Genomic DNA, 27,479 nt, shown 5'->3' on the forward strand with positions numbered 1-27,479 from the left:
CTGCAGGTACGATGTTGTTCGTATTTCCTGCGGCAGCACACATCACTATGTGTGACACCGCAGGAACGAGGAACCTCACCTTACCTGCGGCCACCGGTAATGAGGAGGGAAGGAGGTGGGCGGGATGTTCGTCCCGCTCATATCCGCCCCTCCGCTTCGATTGGGTGGCCGCTTAGTGACGTTGCTGTGTCGCCGAAGAACGAACCGCTCCCTTAGAAAGGAGGCGGTTTGCTGGTCACAGCGACGTCGCTAGGCAGGTAAGTGGTGTGACAGGTCTGCGCGATTTTGTGCGCCACGAGCAGCGATTTGCCCGTGACGCACAAATGATGGGGCGGGTATGCACGCTAGCGATCTCGCTAGCGAGATCACAGCGTGTAAAGCGGCCTTAAGGCTCATAGCGGGCCAATCTATTGATTAACATCTCCTTTTGCTCTCTGCATCAGTACTATTGTGTTTTTTGGAAGGTTATTAAGGTACATCTGCTTATTGTGTTTTAATGCATATCTAAATAATAGCATATTTTAGGAATTTTAATTTGTTAATTTATTCTTTGGGATTCCTCCTGTTGTTGCAATATTGGTTAAGTCATAGTCACCTACAATTTTTAGGACAATCTCAACCTACACAGAAACACATACTGTGCGGTAGACTTTTCTTATTTCAATAGGAACCTATGGGTAACTTATACATATATGGCAGATGGTTAAAGAGGTTTTCCCATGAACAAAGTTAATTTTAATCAATAGATTTTAGTATAATAATAATTTCCAAAGCCGATGTGTTTAAAAAAAAAATGTGTATACAGATGTGACGTCCAGGCAAAACCAGGTAGTCACACAGTACAGGCCCCCGCATAACACCTCTCTCACACAGGGTTAAATCAGCCGACAAAATCCTAGTCACCCCCTCAGAGAAGGACAGGCACACCAGTTGGCGGGACCAAGCGGAAGGAAAACACCCACCTAGGGGTCTGGAGAGCTCGGGGCGGGAAAACAGTCAGAGTCTAGTTTTAAAAGTTGAAGTGAGGAGTTCAAGTTGACAGGCGTCGGGGTTGGAGCCCCGGCATATTGGCTAGATGGCAGACAGTGGTCAGTGCCTGCATTAGACGGGAAGATGGCTGCCGGAGATCCGAGGTGGACCGGGGCAGGGTTGTAGCCCGCCGGTACCGACACCGGAAAACCGACCTGGAAACCGTGCACAAAGGGGGTACTTGGACCCTGAAGCCAGGACCGGCACCAACGGCCTAGCTAATTAACCAATTGAGGGCAGGACTTTAGGTCCTGTCCCAACCTAAGTCCCGAAAAGTAGACAACCACCCACCGAGAGGGATAGGGCATCCGCCAGGGCCTGGTAGATCCCACGGGTCAGCGTCAGACGGGCACGGCTCCCAACCAAAGGATCGGGAGCGGACTCCCGCGTTACACACCGGGAAGTCCATCACAGAAAATACAAAGTGCAGAGGAAAGGGGCATTGACCACCGGCCCGGGTATGGGACTTGTGTGATTTATTCAACCGTGAGTAACATCCCCAGCCTGACCGGGTGCGCCGGCCCCTGCCGTTACCATCCCCTGCACAGAGACATTGGGCTCCGGGGCATCCATCCCTGCCCACGGAGGGGTTAACATCCAGCAGCCAGCCCATCGCCCCCGGGAGTCCCACAACAGCAGCGGTGGTGCTACATCTCACCACACACCGTGGGTGGCGTCACAGACAGTTTTCAACAACCTCCGTACAAATACGTCCCCCTTTTATTCAAAGTGTCCGAGCGACCCCCGGGTCCGGTAGAGACCCTCGAGCCATACCGCAGATCCGGATCCGAGCAGCACGGCTGATGGCACGGGGGCGGCACACAGACATTACAGAATGGGATCACAGCTGATTCTTTTGTGAGGTAAAACATTTCCCTTATTGTTTTTAAAAAATGCTGTAATGTTTGTATATATTTTTACTTCCTCCCCTGCCCAGGAGATGTGGTATGATCAGACCATGTTCCTGTACTGTTACACAGTACATAGCAGGGACACATATATAAGATTATCTCAGCATTGGAACCTTTTTTGTTTAAACACATTCAATTGTGGAAATTATTATTATTCCATCTAGTGAATAAAATTACCTTTGCTTGTGGGAAAACCCCTTTAAGGTATACCTTTGTATATGTTGGAGGTTTACATTCTGCACCTGCCAAATAGCATGAAACCAAGACAGAATCCTGGTAATTATCTGTATCCGTTATTGTGGAAAGCGCTGTTGAACAATTTTGAAACAAGTATTGAGTAAATTACATTCTTTAGTGTAAAAACATTTTTTTACTGGTCACTTACCTTGCTTTCTTGTCCACATTCGCTGCAAGGAGTTGTGAAGTGGTGAGTCCTAAAACAATAAATATAAAATATAACATACAACTTTTGGCTGTACAATGAAAAACTACAACACTTTACCATCAAAAATGAACTTTCTTAGATCATACTGTATATAACAATTTTTCTCAAATTTGTCCTCAAGTACATTAAGTCTTAAAGTGAAAGTGATGCTTTGGTGTGGACAAGAGTATGGAAAATTGGGAGCTATCCCAAAAAACAAAAACTCAAATATGGTATATATTAATTACAAAGAAAAGGATAATCTATAAATATTGTACGCATAAAATGCATAAAACAATTGACATATCAATACAACATGACCGCATGTTCACAACTGTGTGTAAAAGAAGAACTAAATCATGTGTTAGAAATGGATTTTGATTGGTGGAATTCACCAAATGCATTTCAAAATTACAGACTAGAGATGAACAAGCCCAAGGTTCGGGGTTCGTACCAAACACAGACTTTACAAAAAAAAAACCAGAGTTCGGATTCGGAGTTCGGATGTTTTATGTATTTACATATGCAAACGACTCTCACGAGCATCTCTGTGCTCAGGTACACTCAGTGCGAGCCACTTGCAGTGTGTGATTGGCTCACACTGGGGTAAAAACAGAATTATCGGATGTAGTGTGCACCAAACAAAAAGAATAGAAATATCCTGCCCAACCTCCCCTGGAAGTGTTCTGTTCATGGCTTCATGTGGGCTGAGACCCGAACTGCTCAATTAGTGACTTCCACTGAGGTTCAGGTCAAGTCCAGATCCCAAACTGAACTTTATCTAAAGTGTGGATGAACCTGCCGAACTGAACTTCAATGGGTTCACTCATCTCTATTAAAGACTAGAATTCATACTATAAACTGACTTACTGTAAACTTAAAATCCACAGCATAGGACAATATCTACTACATAGTTTCTTGCAGAATGTGGATGAGATTTGGTACTACTGGTACTGTGACATGCTATGGATTTTCTGCCAGCATATCTGCCACATGTGTACTATACCCTATGGTTACTGCAGTAAGAAAGGGGATTATTATCAAACCAGGACAGGACAAACAAAACACAATAGGAACTATCTTGCTCAGCTGTCTGTTGCTTTATATGGAGATCACACTCACACTCTGTCACCTGCTTCAGTTTCCCGACACTTACCATGAGTCGCGCTCTCTAAAGGTGGCTTTACACGCTACGATATTGTTAATGTTTTATCATCGGGGTCACGTTGTTAGTGACGCACATCCGGCGTCATTAACGGTATCGCAGCGTGTGACACTTACCAGCGACCTTAAGCGACCTCAAAAATGGTGAAAATCGTTCACCACTGTGTGTGACACCGCAGGAGCGAGGAGCGTCTCCTTACCTGCCGCAATGCGGAAGGAAGGAGGTGGGCGGGATGTTACGTCCCACTCATCTCAGCCCCTCCACTTTGATTGGCCGGCCGCTTAGTGACGTCATGGTGATGTCGCTGTGATACCAAACGTCCCTCCCCCTTGAGGGAGGGATTGTTCGGCAGTCACAGCGACGCCGCCGACCAGGTAAGTACATGTGACGCTGCTGTAGCGATAATGTTCGCTGCGGCAGCGATCACACGAAATATCATGCACGACGGGGGCGGGTGCTTTTGCGTACGATATCGATAGCAATTGCTAGCAATATTGTGGCACCCCAGGGTTCAGTTGCCACAAATATACCTGTACCTGGGCAGGGAAGGATCTCCACATTAGGTAATCCCACATACAACATTTCCACTTCAAGCCTGGAGGGGGAGCTTTACAAGTCGAGTTCAGGTGAGGTCCCCTTTAAAGCCAGGTTTGGAGGCGGAGTCAGAGAGACAGTTGACAGTTGGAGAAAAGGAGACTGTGCAAGCAGAGAGTGAGGGAAGACATCAAAATGGAGAGGGCAGTGCTTAGCCCGCACAAGTAACTGTGTGATCGCCTGAGGGATCAAGAGTGAGGCAAAAGAGGAGAGACCGGGGAGGTGGAGCCTGACCGGTTCATCCCCAAGGAACAGCGCTGATTATCAGACACCGGCGTCTGAGATTGTGAGGGATCTAATCTGCCCAGCAATAAAGACTGGGGGCCAGGGAGACTGCAGATCGCCAGGGAGACTGCAGATCTCCTGGCCGCAGCAGCACCTGAAGGCAAAGCCGCTACACAGAGCTTAGGGACCGCAGTGAGTACAGCAGTGCCCCTTAGAGAAGCTCCCACCGCCTGCCATACAGGTGAAGACAGTGAGAGAGGGACAAGGTATAGCTACAGGCAGCCTAGTACGAAGGAGAGACACAGCGCAGCAGGGAGGCCACACAACTGACCTGGTGCAGAGATCCTGAACTGTTCCCAGATTACCCAAAAAAAACTGTAACATCAGAAACTGAACCCCTTTTTAACACTTGCAAGTAAAATCTGGTCAGAGTTAATGAATTGATGTGACGCACTTTATTTCTTCATCTGAGGAGCCATAGGCTGCTGCACTGAAGTGACAGTTGAAAAGGCTGTGAGGAAAAACGGCCGCCATATCTGTGTACTACTAAAACTGCCCTGGGGACCCCGCTTCACCTACAGGAAGCGTAAACAACTGGCTGCCTAACCATCACCCCAGAGGTCTGACCTGCAGCCTCAGTAACCATACTGGAACCGTAGGTGGCGTCACGAAATACTTTTATTTATTTATTTATTTATTTTTTTCTTTATTATTTTTTTTATTTTTATTATTTATTGACTTTCAGCGGCCACCAGGGCCACGGAACCGGGCACAGGCCCCCGTGACATAATCCCATTAACCAACACCCGGAACCGAGTACCCCACGGCCCTGGGGCAGGTCAGCTTTTGGCGTCACGAACAGGATCTGGACAAGGCCCAGTAACCCTGGGTAACGTGTGCCTTGAAAACTGTTTAATAATAACTGAACTTTGCCGCCATTTTAGGCATTTGAAAAACTAACTGCGCCACAGTGAGGATGGAGATGCAAGGCGATGCTGATGCCGCTGGAGCAGCTGCAGCACCTGAAGCTGTAGCCCCGATCATGCCGCTTGCTCTGCCATATGTCCCAGGGGCGGCATGGTTACCGCAATATGCTGGGGAGCCCAATACCCTAGCTGAATTTAGAGAAAAGATGTGCAATTTCCTGGATATATACTCTATGACTGACAAGCAAAAAGTGTCTGTTTTGCTGGGGCAACTGACGGGTGCAGCAGAGCGAGAGGTTAAATCCTGGCTGAATACAGATAAAAGGACAATAACCCAGATATTTGCTAATTTAAAAGCTGCTTTTGAAACTCGTACTGTAGCTGAGCTAAGAATGAGGTTTTACAACTGAAAACAAAGACCGCAGGATAGCATACGGGATTATGCATTGAACCTTCAGGAGGCGCTGCAGGCTGTAAAGCAGCTAGACCCTGAAAGTCCACGAGAGGAAGATAAAATGTTAATTGAACAGTTTCTTGAGGGGCTACATTCACCAATTCATCAAACACAGCTGCGCCTATGGGTCATGGAGCATCCGAGTCTAAACTTTGTAACTCTGAAGAACCGGGCCATTAGAGCACTGCGAGTCCCTGTGACTACAGACCCCGCACCTCAACCGCAGCAAGCCATCACCTCTCCCTCAGAGGTGGCGTCCCTTTCCTTAACTCCAGCAGAAATCAATGGACAGACTGTAATACCTGGTGCCTCTGATGGCTTGCGTTCCCAGGTACAGCAGCTGACAAAAGATGTGGCCATGCTCCTAAAGGCCATACAACTCCAGCAGAAACCACAGTCGTCGGAGAGGATCCAGTTGGCTGACAGCCCTGAGGAAATCCCATGGATGCGAGGAAGGAGGAACCCACCGCCCAGAGGAAGACCCAACGACCGCTACGACTCGTCAGGACAAAATATCTGCCGCCGTTGTAACGAGGCGGGCCACTTTGCCAGGTCATATCCTTTAAACCAGCGACTCCTGGGGCAGCGGGCCGGCCACCAGGAATAAAACAACCAGGCCCATCGAACTGGCGCGATAGATATGTGGGAGGACGACCATTCCTATCTATCGTGCTAGATGGCATTCCCACACTTGCTCTATTGGACACTGGCTCACAGGTGACGACGATCCCGCATATCCTTTACAAAAGATTTTGGGCCGATTCTGAGCTCATTCACCCAGACCCAGACCCAGACCTTACTATATATGCTGCTAATGGACAGCCGGTATCACAAGTAGGGTACAAGGAGGTGACGATAAAGGTGGGGAGGGAGGAGCTAAAGGGCCAAGGACTTATTGTGGTGGATACTGATTGTCGTGAAAGAAATCCAACAATGATATTAGGTACTAATGTTGTTGAAAATTGTCTAGGAGAAGTTCTTTTCTTGCTCCAGCAGGTTGCAGAAACTGCCAGCATCGGGCAGCAGAGGGTCCTACAGAAAGAAATCAAAGCCCTTCTGCAGAGACAACAGGTAAAGTTGTCTGGTGGAGAAATCGGCAGTGTACGGGTAAGCGACCCATTCCCCATTGTGTTACCCCCAAGAAGTGAAGTGATGATTTGGTGTCGGGCAGCTATAGGCCTCAGAGGGCGGGATTACCAGGCAATGGTAGAGCCCATGTACTCAGATAGTAGGCCCACAGTCCTGACAGCCAGGGGGATAGTTGATGTACGCAAAGGGAGGGTACCTGTACGAGTTTTAAACTGTGGAGAGGAAGAGGTCAAGCTACCCAGATATGCTACTGTTGCCAAGTTGTTCACTGTCAACAACAACTCAATTCAGGCAGTGGAACCCTTGACCCCGTCCGACCAGGCGGAGGACAACAGCTCCAAGGGACAGCTGGAGGACTGGTGTCAGAAGCTGCATGTCGGCACTGATTCCACCCCTTATTACCAAAGGCACGGAGTTTATCGGGTGGTGAAGGAATATGAACGGGTATTTAGTAAGCATCCATTAGACTTTGGGCGGATAAAAGGGGTACACCATCGCATACCCACGGGAGACCATCCACCTATAAAAGAGAGATACAGGCCTATACCACCAGCTCACTATCAGTGTGCTAAAGATATGTTACGGGAAATGAAGGAAGCTGGGGTTATTAGAGATAGTTGTAGCCCCTGGTCAGCTCCACTTGTCCTGGTAAGAAAGAAAGATGGCACAATGAGGATGTGCGTTGACTATAGGCAGATAAACCGCATAACACACAAGGATGCTTACCCGTTGCCCCGCATTGAGGAATCACTTGCTGCACTGAAACCTGCTAATTTATTTTCCACCTTAGATCTTACCAGTGGGTATTGGCAGGTTTCCATGGCAGAAGAAGATCGAGAGAAGACCGCATTCACGACGCCGATGGGTCTGTGTGAGTTCAACAGCATGCCGTTTGGACTCTGCAATGCACCCGGCACGTTACAAAGGCTGATGGAGTGTTGCCTGGGGCACCGAAACTTCGAGACTGTACTGATATATCTTGATGACGTCATCGTGTATTCCAAGACGTATGAGGAACATCTGGAGCACCTGGCCGAGGTGTTTGAAGCATTGTCAAAGTTTGGTATGAAACTAAAGCCTTCAAAATCCCATTTGCTGAAGCCGAAGGTTCAGTATCTTGGGCATGTGGTCAGTGCGGATGGTGTGGCACCAGACCCTGAAAAGGTCACTGCTATCAGAGACTGGCCAAAGCCAACAACCGTCAAAGAGGTGCGTCAGTTTTTGGGGCTGGTAGGATACTACAAGAGGTTCATAAAGGACTTCACGAAAATAGCGGCGCCTTTGCAAGATCTCCTGGTAGGCCAGACCAAAAAGGGCAAGACTTCCGGTCCTCCATTTGAATGGGGTGAGAAAGAAGAAGACTCCTTCAAGCACATGAAGTGGGCCCTGACCGGTGAGGAAATCCTGGCCTACCCTGATTATAATCTGCCATTCGTGCTGTACACAGATGCCAGTAATGTGGGATTGGGAGCTGTGCTGTCGCAGGTGCAGAATGGCAAAGAACGTGTAATTGCCTTTGCAAGCAGGAAGCTCCGTCCTACTGAGAGAAACCCAGAAAACTACAGTTCGTTCAAGCTGGAATTCCTGGCCTTAGTCTGGGCCATCACTGAACGATTCAAGCACTACCTGGCATCTGCGAAGTTTACCATATTTACGGATAAGAACCCGCTTACTCACTTGGACTCCGCAAAGCTAGGTGCACTAGAGCAGCGATGGATGGCTCGGTTGTCAAAATATGACTTCACCATCAAATATCGGGCAGGCCGTAAAAACGCTAACGCTGATGCATGGTCGAGAATGCCCCATTTACCAGATGGAGGAGAAGACTCGGATGAGCTAGAAGAGATAGAGCTGCCGGCTTTTCACCGCAACAGTGCATCCCAGTGTAACCAAGGTGTTAAAGGCAAACGCCAAGAGGCCACGCTGAACCCGTTACCTTACCACGGGTGGGAGGAAACGCAAGACAGCGATCTGGCTGTTCGCCTAGTTAAAGAGCTAATAATCCAACCAGACTCAAGTCTTAGACCAGATGCCCCACCGGAAGCACAGCAAATGTGGAAGGAAAAGAGCAGATTGTTCATCTACAGGGGTAGGCTATGCAGACATTACATCAACCCCCGAACCTATGAGAGGGTGTGGCAAATAGTGGTACCGAAGAGAGATGTTCAGATGATGCTGGAGGCGTACCATGACGGAGCAGGACACTTCGGGTGGAAGAAGCTTGAGGTACTGTTACGCCACAGATTCTATTGGGTTGGCATGAGAACTACCATTGATAACTGGTGGCGAAACTGTGGCCCATGCAACCTGAGAAGAAAGGATCGTGACAGTCAAAGAGCTCCACTACAACCAATTGTCACCAAGCAGCCGCTGGAACTTGTAGCCTTGGACCATGTGAAATTAACACCCAGTAGATCCGGTTATACGTATGCCCTCACTATGGTGGACCACTATTCCCAGTTCCTGGTGGTAGTACCTGTAAAGGACTTGACAGCAAGAACTGCAGCGAGAACCTTTCAAGCCTACTTCTGCAGACCACATGGCTACCCGGAACAGGTGTTGACGGATCAAGGTTCTGCGTTCGAAGCTGAAGTGTTTCAGGAGTTTTGCAACCTGTATGGATGTAAGAAAATCCGAACCACACTGAATCACCCACAGACAAACGGCATGTGTGAGAAAATGAACCAGGTGGTTATAGTCCTGTTGAAAACCTTGCCCTTGGAAGAAAGAATCATGTGGCCAGAGAAGTTGCCTGATTTAGTGGACATGTACAACAACAGCCCTGTGAGTTCCACCAATTGCACGCCAGCATACTTGATGAGAGCAAGACCCGGGAAGTTACCAGTTGACTTAGAAATGGGAATTGTTGTTCCTGAAACCAGTTCACCTGAAGCTGATTGGGACACTAAGCGCCAAGAGCAGTACAAAAAGGTACAGGAGTGCGTAGAAAGAAGCCTAGACCAAATTAGAGAAAGGCAAGAGAAAGATTATAACAAGAATGCACCAGCTGCTCCTTTAATACCTGGAGAGATGGTTCTAAAAAGAAAAAGAAAGACCCATAAGCTTGATGACCAGTGGGAAGCAGAACCATACACAGTATTGCCCTCTAAATTTGACAAGAAAATCTGCTTAATCAGCAAGGATAAGGGAAAAACGTCAGCGGCAGTTTCTAGAGACCACCTTAAAAAATGTCCTGAACAGTTGAAGCAAAAAGAAGTAATCCCCTGTATACCTCAACCTAAAGAGGAAAAGAAAGAGAAGACGATAAGAACAGTGCTTGGTGATTTTCCTGAAAGTTGGCCTCAGTACAATGGAGCCATAATTATACCATTATTGACTGGCGCTCAACCAGTAGAAGTCCCAGAAAGACTGGAAGAACCGGTCAACGTTTCAGAAGAACTACCTGTCGCAGTAGAACCAGAGAACCCTGCTATTGGGGATCCTGCCAGTCCTATGGTAAGACTAAGACAACATTCACGCATACCAATATTGCGTAGATCCTCATGCAGACTAGTAGATAGTGCACGCATAGCACCAGCACTAGGTACCAGTACACTGCACCGACCAGTTGTGACACAGGCATTACGTAGGTCTAGCCGTAGCAACTTTGGTCAGCCCCCGTCCCGTTATATAGAAGAATATTAAATAGAAAGTGTAGTAGTTAGTAAAATGTAAAAATATTTTATTTATTTGTTTATTGCAACTAAGTAAATCCATAACCGTCAAGCGTGTTGAGCCTGCAGGACTTTTTGCATGAACTTTTGCATCTTCTTGAACTTTTATGGACCAATAGACCACAGAACTGGTAGTGGTCAAAAACTTTCTTAGATTTACCATACTCACATTTTGCAGCGGAAGGACTGCATTTTTCTGTTTTATTGGTTTTTGTAATTTTTATTTTTTAAGACTTTGTACTACTCTTTATTGTTCCTAATGTTTTATAAGTTTGTGTTTCCAGTCCAGGAGTACTGAATTTAACTAAGGGGGAATGTGGCACCCCAGGGTTCAATTGCCACAAATATACCTGTACCTGGGCATCGGAAGGATCTCCACATTAGGTAATCCCACATACAACATTTCCACTTCAAGCCTGGAGGGGGAGCTCTACAAGTCGAGTTCAGGTGAGGTCCCCTTTAAAGCCAGGTTTGGAGGTGGAGTCAGAGAGACAGTTGACAGTTGGAGAAAAGGAGACCAGCGGAGAGTGAGGGAAGACATCAAAATGGAGAGGGCAGTGCTTAGCCCGCACAAGTAACTGTGTGATCGCCTGAGGGATCAAGAGTGAGGCAAAAGAGGAGAGACCGGGGAGGTGGAGCCTGACCGGTTCATCCCCAAGGAACAGCGCTGATTACCGGACACCGGTGTCTGAGATTGTGAGGGATCTAATCTGCCCAGCAATAAAGACCGGGGTCAGGGAGACTGCAGATCTCCTGGCCGCAGCAGCACCTGAAGGCAAAGCCGCTACACAGAGCTTAGGGACCACAGTGAGTACAGCAGTGCCCCTTAGAGAAGCTCCCACCGCCTGCCATACAGGTGAAGACAGTGAGAGAGGGACAAGGTATAGCTATAGGCAGCCTAGTACGAAGGAGAGACACAGCGCAGCAGGGAGGCCACACAACTGACCTGGTGCAGAGATCCTGAACTGTTCCCAGATTACCCAAAAAAACTGTAACATCAGAAACTGAACCCCTTTTTAACACCTGCAAGTAAAATCTGGTCAGAGTTAATGAATTGGTGTGACTCACTTTATTTCTTCATCTGAGGAGCCATAGGCTGCTGCACTAAAGTGACAGTTGAAAAGGCTGTGAGGAAAAACGGCCGCCATATCTGTGTACTACTAAAACTGCCCTGGGGACCCCGCTTCACCTACGGGAAGCGTAAACAACTGGCTGCCTAACCATCACCCCAGAGGTCTGACCTGCAGCCTCAGTAACCATACTGGAACCGTAGGTGGCGTCACGAAATACTTTTATTTATTTATTTATTTATTTTTCTTTATTATTTTTTTTATTTTTATTATTTATTGACTTTCAGCGACCACCAGGGCCACGGAACCGGGCACAGGCCCCCGTGACATAATCCCATTAACCAACACCCGGAACCGAGTACCTCACGGCCCTGGGGCGGGTCAATATCGTAGCGTGTAAAGCCCGCTTTAGAATCAGTACCCTAAGGGCAATGCCTATTCACTTTCTGTTTTGTAGAGACTTGTTCCTCCCTACTCCCTACAGCACTATCCTTAGGCTAGGTCATCACATTCATGTGTATAGGAGCCTGACACCTGGCAACCCCACCGATCAGCTGTTAGCAGCATCGGGGGCGGCCTGATGTAAACAGTCTATAAAGTCAGAACAGCACTGTGTAGTGGTATTTCTAGGGTACTGCAGATCAGCTTCTAATCTAAAAGAGTTAAAGTTATGGGGTCAACTTTTCTTTCTTAAATTGTTAAACAAATATTTCATAAACAATACCTGATATTTATGCCTTGAGATGAGTTTGGATACTGGGATTTGATGTCTTGTAGTGTGACAGATTGGGCAGTTGACTCATGATACTGGAGAGATCGTTCTGTTTCTATGTGACCATGAGCACTGCTGGGACTGATGGTCACATACTGTGGAGACGTTTTCATAGCTGGGACATTAGGAAAGACATGCTTTGTTTCCTCCATAACATTGTCAATGAGAATTTCTGGTGGCTTTGTTCTGGCAAATCTAACTATAGAAGTTCTGTGTGTATCAGCTGAAGTACTGGGGTATTCAGGACCTATTAAAAGAATAAAATATAAAAAAAATTACAGATCCTCAATTGCTGATATCTTAGTAAAATTTTGATGAATGAAGTAGAGCATCTTATTGCATCTATGTGGTAACTGTGTGCTGTATTTACCTTTAAAGTTTAGCCATAAGTTCTCCAGCCTCCCTTAAAAATTAACTAGATTTTTTCATTTATCAGCCAATGCAAAGTTATGTTTTTTTATTTTTTTGCAATATACCTTATTTTGCCATCTACTATCCCAAACACAATTCTGCAATGCTGTTTAAACTGCCTAATTGAAGCTCCCAAAGAATTTGCTTTCAACTTCTTAGCAATAATTCCTACTCTATTTATAAACAATTTGTGTAAGGCTGGTTTCAGACGTCAGTGTTTAATCAGGTACCAGTCACACACATGGTTATGGACATACGTGTGTCACACGTGTGACATCCTTTTTTGCATACGTGTGACAGGTACCGGAGAAAACACGGGTAAATAAAAAGATTTTTCATATTTACCTGCTGTCTTCGGCTCTGCTGCCTCCCGCTCCTGACCGACGCTCATTATATTCATCGATTATTCACCGCACTCAGGACCTGGAAGCCGGAGCATCGCTGGGGTCAGAGCTGGGTGAAGCACCACCGAGGACAGCACCACGGGGACAGGTGGGTATTCTGCAAGCACAGTGACATCCAGTTGGTCATCGGAGTTCCCAATGAACTCTGATGACATCCTGATGACCCCCGCGACACCCGCGCTACAGCTTCACAAGTTCATCAGAGTTCATTGGGAATTAATATGAGTCCCCAATGCTGTCCCTGCGATACTCCGGCTTCCAGGTTCTCACCACACACACACACACACACACGTGTATACACTGAGCACATATACACACATATGTATACACACATAGCTGACACATATGGATACACCGAACACATACACACATATAGCGCACATGCATGTATACACTGAACACACACACATACGTGTATACACTGAGCACATATACACACATATGTATACACACATAGCTGACACATATGGATACACCGAGCACATACACACACACACACAGACACACACTCTGCTGTATACTCACTCAGCGATGTGGTCCCCGGCACTGAAGTCCCCAGCACTGCTCCTGCTTCCAGCTCCTCACTGCAGTGAATATTCATTGAGTATAATAAGTAGGGGTCAGGAGCGGGAGGCAGCAGAGGCGGAGACAGTATCGCTGGATACAGGTAAATATAGAAAATATTTTTTATTAAAAAGACGCATGTTTTCTCCGGTATGTGTCACACTGATGTCACACGGTTCACATCAGTGTGCGATCCGTGTGACACCCGTGCTGCCGGAGAAAAAATGGACATGTCTGCATATGTGCGTGCGGGGTCATGAGAGGTCACATGGTATGTGTGAAAACACGACCGTGTGAGTACAGCGTAGAATAACATGGGTACGTGTAACATCCATTTTAAAAACCAGCCTAAGGGACTTTCCTTCCTGAGTATGCAGTAAGGGAGCAGAGAGGCTCAGACAGGGAAAGTCCCAAACTCTGACTGCAAATAGAGTGTGGGATTCTTGTTCAGCAGCAGCTGAAAGCAGATTTTTAGGAAGCTGGAAGTAGGCAGTTAAAACAGAATTAAAGCATGAAGCTTAGGAGAGAGGAAATCAAAATACGTTAATCAAGCATATTACAAAAACTCTAGATATACAGCGCTAAAGCTCTAGCTCATATGTATCAATCCAACACAAATAGAACCAACATGAAATCTGCAGATTGTTAATGTGAGAGAATTTAAAGGCTAATAACGTCTAAATAATAAATAGAAAATACCGGCTTTATTAGTAAATAATACATCATATGTAATACATGTACTTGTTAAAGACGTTGTCTCCATGTCTGATGCTTTTATTTCTTGGTTCTCTGATGTCCGGTTGTGTATGTTGCTTGAGATCACAGTGGACTCAATTTGTGCCCAATAAACAAAGTATGACTGAACTACAGATACACTGTAAAGAAAAAAAAAAAAAAAAGAAAAAGTTAAAAAAAAATGTCATAATACAGCATAATACTAGGTCTCACTCTGGTCAGCTTATGTGCCTATATGCTTCTTTGAAGTCATAGAGGCAAAGTTGACTTGTATGAAATGAGAAAAGGTGCAGTCACATGATCATAAAGCACATGACAATACTACAGGGTGGACCATAAGTATGGATACACCCTGGGTGGGCCATAAGTATGGATACACCCTGGGTGGGCCATAAGTATGGATACACCCTGATAAAAAAAGAGTAAAGTTGAATTCAAAATAGCGGCTTTGCAGATGGCTACTATGGGCATCACCCGGCCACAAATGTTTTGCCCCTCCCATGTACTAATATTCCACAAACAGTAAGGTGATATCAGCAACCACTTCCATTTTATCAGGGTGTATCCATATTTATGGTCCACCCTGTACATGATATTTTACTGCAAATTCACCACATTTTTTTAATGTGTTTTTTTGTACCAATCAGTTCTGCTACCAGTAGGCATACATTATGTAGATTCTGACAGTAAACATCAGGACTTATTATTATTGGTGATTAATGAATGAATGAACAAACAAAAACAAACGAATGAACAAACGAATGAATGAACTAATTAAATAAATGTATGAACAATAAATATTTTTGGACAATAATTGTGTTGTCCTGTTATTTTCTGCTTTAATTAAGAGTTGAAAAAGGCTTTTAGCTGACCATCATGGACAGGGGAATTAATTTTGCCTTAATGTTTATTGCATGCTTAATAAAAATGCTTGTTAGTTTTCGTAAAATTGTTATTTTTAATCTTTTTGTTGACTGTAAGAGAAGCAATAAAATTAAACCCCAACATTAAGTAATATTGTGTATTCTAAAGTGAGGGTACACAATATACAATATGTGCACGATTATTAGACAATTTGTATTTTTGATGATTAGTTTTATTATTGAACAAGTACACTGCTGTAGGTCAATTGAAAAGGTTAATAAAAAAAGAAACTTGAATATTTAAAAAAGAAAAAGTGAATATTTTCCTCTCTTTGGAGAATATATATGTGTGTTTAAATATTGAACAACAATTAGTGACCAGAATTATTAGGCAAATAACTGGAAAACATAAATTTTCCCATCTCAATTGTTTATTTTTATCTGTTAAAGTGAGATGAGAAGAATAATAACCAAACAACTCAATAGCCCTGATTCATCCAGACTGGCGATTTTCTCACTGGTCTTGATGGGGGAGTTAGCATGGTGGAGTTAGATGCTCCTGATTCTTGAAGAGTTTACACCTATCACTGACTGGTGTAAGATTTCTGGCATAAGTAATGCCACACCTAAGACATCCCCCCACTCTGCCCCAGCTACATCCATCTCCACTTCTGGCATAGTTAGGAGACACAGTCAATTTCTTTTAACAACTCAAATTTTGCGACTTTTCAAATCAATTTATGCCATAATTCTGGTTAAATTGCCTTGATGTACTTGGGCCAGAATGGGCAAAAGTACTTTTCTTACATTTAAAAAAAAATAATCAGTGACCAATGTAGCCCCCCTTCTTTTCAATAGCAATCATAAGTAGCCAAGCCATGGAGATGTGATGTACTGTTTTCCTTCACCGTAATCCTCCCATTTAAGAAGGGCCCACAAATTTTCTATAGCGTTTAGGTCAGGTGAGGAAGGGGCCAGGTCATTATTCTTTCATCTTTATGGCCTCTAGCTAAGCAGTGGAGAACTTTGATATATGTGATGGAGAATTGTCCTACTAAAAAAAAATCATAGTTTTCTTGAAAGATACAGACTTTTTCCTGTACCACTGCTTTAAGAAAGTGTTTCCTAAAAACTGGCAGTCGGTTTGGGAGATGATTTTGATTCCATCTTCAATCCAAAAAGGTCCAATTAGCTCATGTTTAATAATACCAGCCCACAGCAATACCTCAAACCTATACATTACGATAGTTTAATCATTTTATTACCAATTTGCCCTATTAAACGTCTTATAGAATACATGGTGTGTTGTATATACAGTATATATATATATATATATATATATATATATATATATTTGTTTTTAAATTATTACAGTGAATCATGATGGAGGATAATTGCAAGCTTGGAGCTGGATTTCAGCAAATGGAGTTGTCGATTTGGTCAAGATTAATGGTGTTCTCGGTGCTAAGAAACACAAGCATGTACTTATCTATCATGCAATACCATCAAGGAGGCATTTGATTTGCTCCTAATTTTTTTTGCAGTAAGATAATGACTAGGGATGGGTGGAGACAGACTGTAAAAGACCGTCTGACTGCAACCAATCACAAACTGTGTGTAGGTAAGTATCGCAGTGCAAAAATAAATAAAACAATTGGCATAGGGCCCCCCAAATTATGATACCCAGCACAGCTAAAGAATAAGGCTGCAGCCTTCAGCCCTGCGCCTATCTTGACAGTGTATCAAAATAAGAGGAACGGCATGCGTCTTTTTTTTCTAAATATTTAAATAAATGATTTTTAAAAAATGGCATGCGGTCCCCCCCAATTTTGATACCCAGCCATCATAAAGCCCTACAGCTGGGGGCTTGTATTCTCAGCCTGGGGAGTCCCATAATTTTTGGGCCCCCCCAGGCTTAGAATAGCAGCCTACAGCCACCCCGGAATTGTCGCATCCATTAGATGCGACAAGCCTGGCACTCTTCCCGATTGCCCTGGTGCGGTGGCAATCAGAGTAATAGGGGTTAATGACAGTGCACAGCTGTCATCAAGCCCAGAATTAGCAATGGGTAGGGGTCTATGAGACCCCCCCATCACTAATCCTATAAGTAAAAAGAAATAAACACAAACAGAGAAAAATCCTGTATTTGAAATAAAATACATCTCTCTCTTTCCCCTCTCTATAAACACCAAAAAGACCCTTGAAGTTCTGCCGTAATCCACATAACGTCCCACGACGGTCATGGCTCTGCTACATCTGAGCCTGGAGAAACCGAAAACATGTCCAAAATATACAAGCTACGGGAAACACTGACAAGGGGGAACTGGGGGAACAAGGTTGGCAGCAGTGATGTAACTCAGTTCATCACAGGTCATACCCGGGTCCCCACAGTATGACCTCTGGTGACCTGAAGCACTCTGGCTTAAAGTGTGGGGCCATGCCCAACACCCTGCCAGCTCTTTAATAGTGACAGTGCCGGCCTGGGTCAGGGAGTGCGGGGCATCCCATCACCCCCCTGCTGGCACTGTCAATGTTAAAGTGCAGCGCTGTGCCCTGCACCCTTCCAGCCCTTTAACACTAACAGTTCTGGCCAGGGGGGAGGGGAGGGTGGTCACAGGTGGAGGACTCCAGCTGTGACCACGACTAACCTGAGTTATTACAACTAACCTCATTCATTCTCTGGAGCTCACAGCAGGCAATCATGTTTCATGATCGTGCGGTGTGAGGTTCAGATGTAGCAGAGCTGAATTGTCTTGGGATCTCCTATGGATTATGTTGGACCTGCAGGGGTGTTTTGAGGGTTAATAAAGTGGTTACAGAGGGTGTTTTCTGTCTTTTATTTCAAATGAAGGATTTTATCTGTGCTTGTGTTTATTTACTTTCACTTACAGATTAGTGATGGGGGTGTCTCATTGACACCTGCTATTACTAAGCTACAGCTTAGTGACAGCTGTGGGCTGTTATTAACCTCTTATATTACCCTGATTGCCACTGCACCAGGAGGGGAAAGAGGGTGCTGTATTTTATTACAAATAAAGGATTTTTCTCAATGTTTGTGTTTATATCTTTTCACTTATAGGATTAGTGATCACCCCACATCTCATAGACCTCTACCCATCACTAATTCTTGGCTTAGTGACAGCTGTGCGCTGTTATTAACCTCTATTACCCTGATTGCCACTGCACCAGGGAAATTAGGAAGAGTCGGGTAAAGCGCCAGGCTTGTCACATCTAATGGATGCGACAATTCTAGGGTGGCTGCAGGCTGCTATTCTTTGCCTGGGGGTCCTAACCCCCAGCTGTTGGGCTTTATCATAGCTGGGTATCAAAATTGAGAGGGACTGCACTCTGTTTTTTTAAATTTTTTTATCTAAATATTTTTTTTAGCCGCATGCAGTTTGTCTTATTTTGATACATGGCCAAGATAAGCGCAGGGCTGGGGGGTGCAGCCTGTATCCGTGGGCTTTATCTGTGCTGGGTATCATAATATGGGGGCATCTTATGCCAATTGTGTTATTTATTTTTATACCACGATACAGACAGTTGCACTGACTGGTTGCAGTCAGCTAACATGCTGCCACTCAGAGTTGGGACGCGTCTGACTGCAACCAATCACAGGCGCCGGTGGGCAGAGAAAGCAGTGCATATGAAATGAGCCTAATGCGTGGTACCGGAAGTAAATGCGTGGCCTGGGAGCAGCGTACAGCCTTGCTGGTGTCTCGGTAAGTACAGCCCACTTGCTCCCATCACCCTATCCTTTCTACCACCATTCTTAATCGGCAGATTCTAGTCCCCATAGACTTATATGGGGACCGGAATCCAGCCCGGAACTGGATCTTAGAAACCAGATCCCCAGGATCAGCCGGTCCCGCTTATCTCCGAGTCCGCTCATCAATAATAATGACCCCAAACATACAGACAATGTCATTAAGAACCAACCTTCTTTATCATAGAGAATGATAAGACTCCCACAAATCTCTCTGGAATTACATAAATATAAAGTATGATTTCCAGAAACCTATATTCAGAGATGATTTGTAGTCAGTTCCCCAAGATGTTTGAACAACCTCCCTGCTGAGTTCCTTCAAACTGTGTGTAAATTTACTGATTTGATTTTCATTTTTCTTTTGTTTATTGACTTAAGAAAAATTATTAACATTTCTATCTTTGAAAGAATTCTTACTTCATTCATTTTTCCACATCTGCCTAAGACTTTTGCACAGTACTGTATATAAATTCATGCATATTCAAAAATACTGTATATACATCGATCTCCGTGATTGTTCTCTTTAGAGGCTATTTTTGACAAACATGAAGACATTAAAGCTGACTATGTCTAGTACACACTCACAAGAATTTAATATCTCCCACGGGCTGATCTGGTGACTTCCACACAAAGGACAGATTTCTTCTCAAGGACTTATCTGAATGGGTCACAGTGTCTCCATCTTCAAAGCAGCGCAGCAGTTTGGAGCCAGGTGGAATGAGCACAAAAGACCCAGCTACTTGGTCATTTGATACTCTACGAGCTTGAAGGAAAAAACCCATGAAATCTCTTGTACTTCTTAAAGTAACTGTAGGGAAAATGGCAAGGAATTAAATCCCTCAATATTTTAGTTTATAATCCCCAACAATTTCAGAAAACCATGATCCAGTGAACAGTAAATTGGGGGTCACATACTTTCCCATGAATATGTTTTTACTATAAGTCATTTTCGGTATTACTGAAGTCTATGAGATTTCTAGCCAAAAACCTTAAATTTGGTGAAAATAATATTTGGTTATATGTATTCTGTGATTATCTCGCTAACAGCCATTTCTACTTCCTTATGAAATAACAGAATGCCTTTGCTCTTACAATGAAAAACACTCAGAAATTGCTATTATTCTGTTCATGCACTTTTTGAAACATTTTATATTGTTGTCTTAGGCCGGTTTCACACATCCGGCTTTTCTCCACTTTGTCGGATCCGGCGCGCTCCCGTACAGTGCATACAGTACAATGGCCACGCAACAAGCTCCGGTCATGTGCTGTCATGTGACCAGAGCATGTGACCAGGAAGTTGCAGCGCGGCGATTGCAATGAATACACTGTACAGGAGCGCACCGGATCCGACAAAGTGGAGAAAAGCCGGATGTGTGAAACTGGCCTTAGCCTATCAAAATTACAGATCTGCTGCTGCCTGCCCTGTCCACCTACTTTTGGACGGACCACCCCTGTAGTATTCTACACTCTGCCTGTTTGTCATTTAGGTATTCTATACAATGACTAGGAAATGTATGAACATCTGATGTATTTCATACTTTGACGACCCATTTCCAGCATTGTATACATTGCCTAGGTATTCTATAGAATGCCTGTTTTTACACATTGCCGGTAACATATATATCTAATATATAAAGCTGAATGTGTGTGTGTGTATGTGTGTATGTGGGTGTGTATGTCCGGGATTGGCATCCGCACCGTCGCAGCTACAGCCACAAAATTTTGCACACTCACACTTCTGGACCCCGAGAGCGTCATAGGCTATGTTTCGAGGGGAAATTTTAACCCTGCTCTTTACAGTTATTCACCAAAAAACCTGCCTCCATTAAAGGGAATGGAGCTGGGAGCCACAGTGCAGCCAGAACTTCAGAAGAATGTGCAGCCACGCCCTTATATGGAATGTTGGCGTGTCACAATGCAGCCAGCGAAAGAGACAGACACAGGGAAAGAGGAAGACACAGACAGGGTAAGAAACAGACATAGACAGGGTAAGAGACAGCCACAAAGAGACAGACACAGACAAAGAGACAGACTGACAGGGAAAGATACAGACAGGGAAAGAGAGGGAAAGAGACAGACAGGGAAAGTGACAGAGATAGATAGACAGGGAAAGAGATAGATAGACAGACAGGGAAAGAGATTGAGACAGACGGAGAAAGAGACAGACAGGGAAAGAGACAGACAAAGAGATAGAGATAGAGAGACAGAGAGATATATACAGAGGGGGAGACAGAAAGAGAATGGGAGAGAAACCGAGAGACAATTACTATCCCGGGCAGCGCCGGGTGCTATGTTGTGAGGGGAAAATTTAACCCCGCGCGTTCCAATTTACCAATCAATTTTGCCCCTATCTACATAATGGGGAAAAAGTGAAACGAAAAGTGTTGGGGGCAAATTGACAGCTGCCAGATGTGAACAAGGGGGACTTAAAGAATGAGAGCGATGGCGCCAAAGAGTATATACCGTACAGTTGCTAAGGTGGGGCCCCGACATGGGATACTCACCACACTCGGGAATATGAACACACACACAAAATGCGCCACACACTACCACGTGCTTGAACACAAATACCACCCTCAGCACACATCTCACCACACAAACACCAACCTCGCCACATAATCGCCCTAAACACACACAAATCTGGTATTATCCTTGTGTCGCCCGGGGACCAGGGGGTACTCAGATCCGGGCCACAGAGTCACTTCTGTGGGTATCACGGTGGCGTGACCCGGTCTGTGATCCCAGACTCCACAGTAAAAGGGGATTTGGTAAGGGAGATTGTCCGTGACGCCACCCACGGTTGTGGTGAGGTTGGAACACCACCGCTGCTCTGGACGGGGATTCCGGGAACGATGGTATGGAGCAGCTAGATGTTATTTCTCCCCTCCGTGGGTAGGGGGTTGGTTGTCCCGGGGCCCGGTGATGGGGTAAGCAGGGAGCAGGGCGCAGTGCTGCAGTGCGGTGCCCGAGGGCACGGGTGTACTCACAAGTAAGTCACACGGAGTCACTGGTAAACTAGGAATTGCCGGTGTCCGCAGCCTTCGGTACGGGGGTGTTAGTGTCCCACACACGGTGCAGCAGCCCTTGTTGTTCTTTCCCTGCAGCCAGGTGCCTTTCTCTCCACTCTCTTCCTCTTTCTCCTCAGCCGGGAACGGGGAATCCACTCCCCTGTAGTGATCCGGGTACCCAGGTACCGAGGGGCCACCGCCCTGCTCCGGCTACCTCTGGCCCCTTCCTCACTACAGCCTGTCCCGGCCCTCTCGGAGCACGCTTTGCTTTCAGCCTGGGAGCTACAACTCCAGGCTCCTCTTCTGTCTCCTCTCCAAACACTCTCTGCCCAGCCCCTCCCCTCTGCTCTGCTTTTCTCTTACCCTGGGGGAGGTGGTTTGTCTTGCTGCACCGGTGTGAGATCAGATTACCAAGGAGGATTAACTCTTTCTGTGACAACCTGGCTGTGCCAGGGCGTCACATCCTTCACAAATAAAAATCTGATTAATAAGCAGCCAAACTACAAGAACAACAAATGTACCATAAAGGAAATACGGCAGCTGTCAGTCACATGAACTGTCTATATGTGTATGTATGAGCTAATATATACTGTCAGGGGGAGGGCTTTCTGTTGCCTGGAGATTTATCAGGCTGCCAATAGCAACCAATCACAGCTCAGCTTCTATTTTGCTACAGTTAATTAATCTGAGCTCTGATTGGTTAATATAGGCAACAAAGGACATTCTCAGTATGTGTGAGGTCATAGGATGTTAAATCTGTGTGGAATATCTGTGGTGTTGAAATATATGTTGTGAAATGCTTCTATTAGCTTAGTTTTTGCCTTTTAATAATTACATTTCTATCTATTTGTTTTGTGGTTTTTGTGTGCAGAATACATTTTTGTTAATCCATTCTATTTTGTTAACAGCAGTTATTAACCCGGGCGAAGCCGGGTAGTACAGCTAGTATATGTATATATATATATATATATATATATATATATATATATATATATATAAATAATTGGAAGTAAAATGCAGTGCAGTTTGTGCTTTCCCCAAAGGTTTTATTTGTGATCTGTTCTGACAGCTTACCTTTTTTTCTTGTAAATTGATTGAGCTAAATCATCGGCTTGCGATGTCGTAGTGTGCAAAGTACCCCTTAGAGTTGAAAGCAGAAGTTTACATAGACTAAATGGTGCTTTACACGCTGCAACATCTCTAGCGATTGCTAGCAATGTCAAGCGCGATAGCACCCGCCCCAGTCGTTCGTGCGACATTTGGTGCTCGCTGCCGTAGCGAACATTATCGCTACGGCAGTGTCACACGCACATACCTTGTCTGCGACGTCGCTGTGACCGCCGAACAATCCCTCCCTCAAGGGGGAGGTGTGTTCGGCATCATAGCGAGGTCACTGCAGCGTCACTAAGCGGCCGGCCAATAGAAGCGGAGGGGCGGAGATGAGCGGGACGCAACATCCCGCCCACCTCCTTCCTTCCGCATTGCCGGTGGATGCAGGTAAGAAGATGTTCGTTGTTCCTGCGGTGTCACACATAGCGATGTGTGATGCCGCAGGAACAACGAACAACATCGTACCTGTGGCAGCAGTGATATGAAGGAAAGGAGCGACGTGTCAACGATCACCGTTTTTGAACGATTTTACGATCGTTGATCGTCACTCCTTGGTGTCACACTCTGCGATGTTGCTACCGATGCCGGATGTGCGTCACTAATGACGTGACCCCGACGATATATCGGTAGCGATGTCGCAGCGTGTAAAGCACCCTTATCTAAAAAGACACATCTGCATGTTTTTCCTCACTATTTGACATGAAATCATAATAAACCTTATCCATTTTGGGTCAATTAGGAACCAAAATAATTTATATTTGCCAAATGTCAGAATAGAGTGAGAAAGTATGTATTAAGGTATTTTTATTACTTTCTGCAAAGTCAAAAGTTTACATACATTTCATTAGTATTTGGTACCATTGCTCTTTAACTGTATGACGGGTGAAATGCTTTGGATATCCTTCCACAAGTGTCTCACAATAGTTGGTAGAAATTTGGGCAACATAAACAACTGAGATTTCAATGGAACTGCTTTATTAGGTGTGATGGTGTGATATTGTGGGTTATGTACCATTTTGTGTGGATTAATGTTTAGGCATGATTCACTGTCCATTATTTGTATTGCTTGTGTGTACATTGTATTGTTTGCAGGGTTATAACTCCTTGAAGCGCTTCTGTCCCTAAGTGTGGGGGAGGGGACCTACAATCCACCTAACTTCTTTGCTTACCTGGGGGGATGAGGCAGTCTGTTTGAGAACTTGAAGAGAAAAGGATTGATCCTCTGGGAAAAACTGGCTTCTCAGAGAGACCTGGACATTTATCATTTACCGAACTATATTTGTGTTACTGGACTAATTTTACCCTCTGATTTGTGGATTATCTTATGGACCATTTTGATTTGCTTGGAGTAAATGCTCTTTGGATTATACAGCCACCTCTCGCTCTGTTGATTGTGTGATATGGGAGAAGGACCCCATCACCACTGGTTACAGCGGTGCGATCAACAGAGCACAGCCTAATGGAGATCCATCCACAGAGTGAGTACAGAAACTGGACATCCAGTCTACAGGAGAGAACCAGAGATCTGGGCCTGAGCTACCAAGGACTGAGTAAAGAAGCCTTAATTCATCTACTGGTGGGTGCAAGTCAGTCCACCTCCTCCCAGATGTCCGACAGACAAGCACTGGGGTCGGGAATCCCTGCCCCAAAAAGCCAGTGGTTGGTGTGGTTTGAAGAAGAGATGGCAGCTCTTGGCCCCGGTGTATCTCAGTAGTATAAGGAGGAGGCTGCTTGCCGAGCACAGAGAAGAGAAGAAGCAATAGAGTCCGGCATAGGGAGTAATATGTGTTGGAGTGTAAACCCAGCGATCTGTGAGCCTGTACGGATCACCCAGGCAGATTTCAAACCATTTGATGAGGCTTCCGGAGATGTGGAAGGGTTCTTCAAGGACTTTGAGCAGCAGTGTGCGGTGATGGAGGTTCCCTACTCTGGCTGGATGCGTTTGTTAGTGGGACTCCTGAACGGAAGCCTGGCAGGGGCTTATCGCACCATTGACTCATAGCAGAACCGGGATTACAACATTGTAAAGAGGACTATCCTGGATTACCATGCCATCACCCCAGACTCACATAGGGCATAGTTCCAAGACCTCCCAGGCACACAGTGGGATCGTTTAGGATGTATGCCCATAAGATGTCCCAGGCATGTCGGAGATGGCTGGAAGGGGAAGATGCCTTCACTGTGGAAGACGTTATACAAGTATATCTTATAGAACAATTTCTTTACAAGTGTCCCTCAGAAATACGGGAATGGGTCAGAGAGCGCACGTTGCACACCTTGGATAGAGCTGCAGCCCTGCCTGATGAGGCCCTTACTATCCGACCACAATGGAGGGGGCTTCTGGACAATAAGCCACAGCCTGCTCCTGCTCCCCGACCCTCTCCAGTTATATCCGCCCCTCCTCGCAGCTGCAAGCCGATGACATCCACATCTCACAATTCTGGGCCCCAACAGTTACGACCACGCACTGGGGGAATTACAGTGAGGAGATGTTATGGGTGTGGGCAACCTGAGCACCTGCAATCCATTTGTCCCACAAGGACTTGGAGAGAGCCCCACTCACCTCCACCTTGTCCGGTGCAGTTTGTGTACTTCATCCCACCCGAGGAAGAGTTACCACCACCTCCATCAGAGTGTACCACTGACCCCTGCACCATAGATGCCCCTGTTGGAGTGTATGGCCTCCAGCCTTTGTCACAAGATTCTCCTACTGCCTTCTCCAGAATGCACATTGGAAGGAGTACAACACAGCGTAGATGTTATCGATGTGGGCAGCCTGGGCATTTGTAGAACACTTGCCCTGCTGGTTGATTGAGGAATAACATTGCACCAAATCGACCTGTTCATTCTCTACAGCCAAACACAATGGTGGAAGAGTTCTCCCCCCTTCAAGTTGACTTGCCTAATGACGCAGACACTCGTGGTCGACCACTTACCATCAAAGTAAGCATTTACAGGAGGTTGTGCTGGATGGACAGAGAGTTATTGGATTTTGTGACTCCGGGGCATTTCTCACAATAGCTGATCCCCGAGTGGTTCAGCCAGAGGCACTACATCATGGACCATGGATTGTTATTGAATTAGCTGGAGGACAAAGGAGGAATATCCCAAAGGCGACTGTAGATCTCGACTTTGACTTTGGGGTCAAGCAATGTCTGATTGGGGGGATGAGCAGCCTGCCGGCAGATATTCTCCTAGGAAATGATGTGGGAGATCTACAATGTCGATTTGTGAGTGCAGAAAGCACAGTGTGAGTGAAGGAGGACACAAAGGGAAGCTTGTCCTTCCAACCCTACCACTGTACAAGGGACTATCTACAGCTTCTCCATCCAATACAAGCGTGGAAGCCAACACCAGAATGCTGATGGACTGTCCTGGCAAGAAGAACCTTAGACTATACACAGCTGAGCATCATGGACTTAAGTGAGATGGCCAGAGGTCTGTGTAGACCTCATGGCTTACTCACTTATTCAGAAGGAGGGAGAGGTTGTGATGGTGTGATATTGTGGGTTATGTACCATTTTGTGTGGGTTAATGTTTAGGCATGGTTCACTGTCCATTATTTGTATTGCTTGTGTGTACATTGTATTGTCTGCAGGGTTATAACTCCTTAAAGCGCTTCTGACCCTAAAGGCTGCTTTACATGGTACGACCGATTGTGCGATTTCCCAATCGATCATACCCGCCCCCGTCCTTTTTGCGTCACGGGCAAATCGCTGCCGTTGGCGCACAAAGTCGGTAACCCCCGTCACACATACTTACCTCTTGTGTCACCACGCTGTGGGCGGCGAACGTCCACTTCCTGGAGTGGGAGGGACGTTCGGCGTCACAGCGACGTCACATGGCCGCCGGCCAATAGAAGCGGAGGGGCGGAGATGAGCAGGATGTAAACATCCCGCCCATCTCCTTCCTTCCACATAGAGCCGGCGGCTGACGCGGGAGGCAGGTACGCGATGTTCATTGCTCCCGTGGTGTCACACGGAGCGACGTGTGATGCCACGGGAACGATGAACAACCGGCGCACGATTTCAGAACTGATATTATGGAACCTAGCGACCAGTACACGACTCACGATTTGTGAGCGATACTGCGTCGCTAGGAGGTGTCACACAGGCCGGCATCGTCAGCGATGCCGGATGTGCGTCACAAAAACCGTGACCCCGACGATCTATCGCACGATAGATTGTCTGGTGTAAAGCAGCCTTAAGTGTGGGGGAGTGGGCCTACAATCCACCTAACTTCTTTGCTTACCTGGGGGGATGACGCAGTCTGTTTGAGAACTTGA

At 45.8% G+C, this 27,479-nt stretch overlaps 1 protein-coding gene across 1 annotated transcript in view; it reads right to left on the minus strand.

The window, feature by feature from the left end:
• REELD1 (reeler domain containing 1) overlaps positions 1-27,479 on the minus strand; it is a 143,269-nt gene that overhangs the window by 9,879 nt on the left and 105,911 nt on the right. Inside the window, exons 3-6 of the mRNA XM_075335680.1 lie at positions 19,662-19,884; positions 14,454-14,587; positions 12,286-12,580; positions 2,326-2,374 (exon numbers count right to left, since the gene is read on the minus strand). Of these exons, the coding sequence (XP_075191795.1) occupies positions 2,326-2,374; positions 12,286-12,580; positions 14,454-14,587; positions 19,662-19,884 (701 nt within the window). The remainder of the gene's footprint in view (positions 1-2,325; positions 2,375-12,285; positions 12,581-14,453; positions 14,588-19,661; positions 19,885-27,479) is intronic.

This window comes from Anomaloglossus baeobatrachus, chromosome 1 (genome assembly GCF_048569485.1).
Source record: "Anomaloglossus baeobatrachus isolate aAnoBae1 chromosome 1, aAnoBae1.hap1, whole genome shotgun sequence".
NCBI lineage: Eukaryota > Metazoa > Chordata > Amphibia > Anura > Aromobatidae > Anomaloglossus > Anomaloglossus baeobatrachus.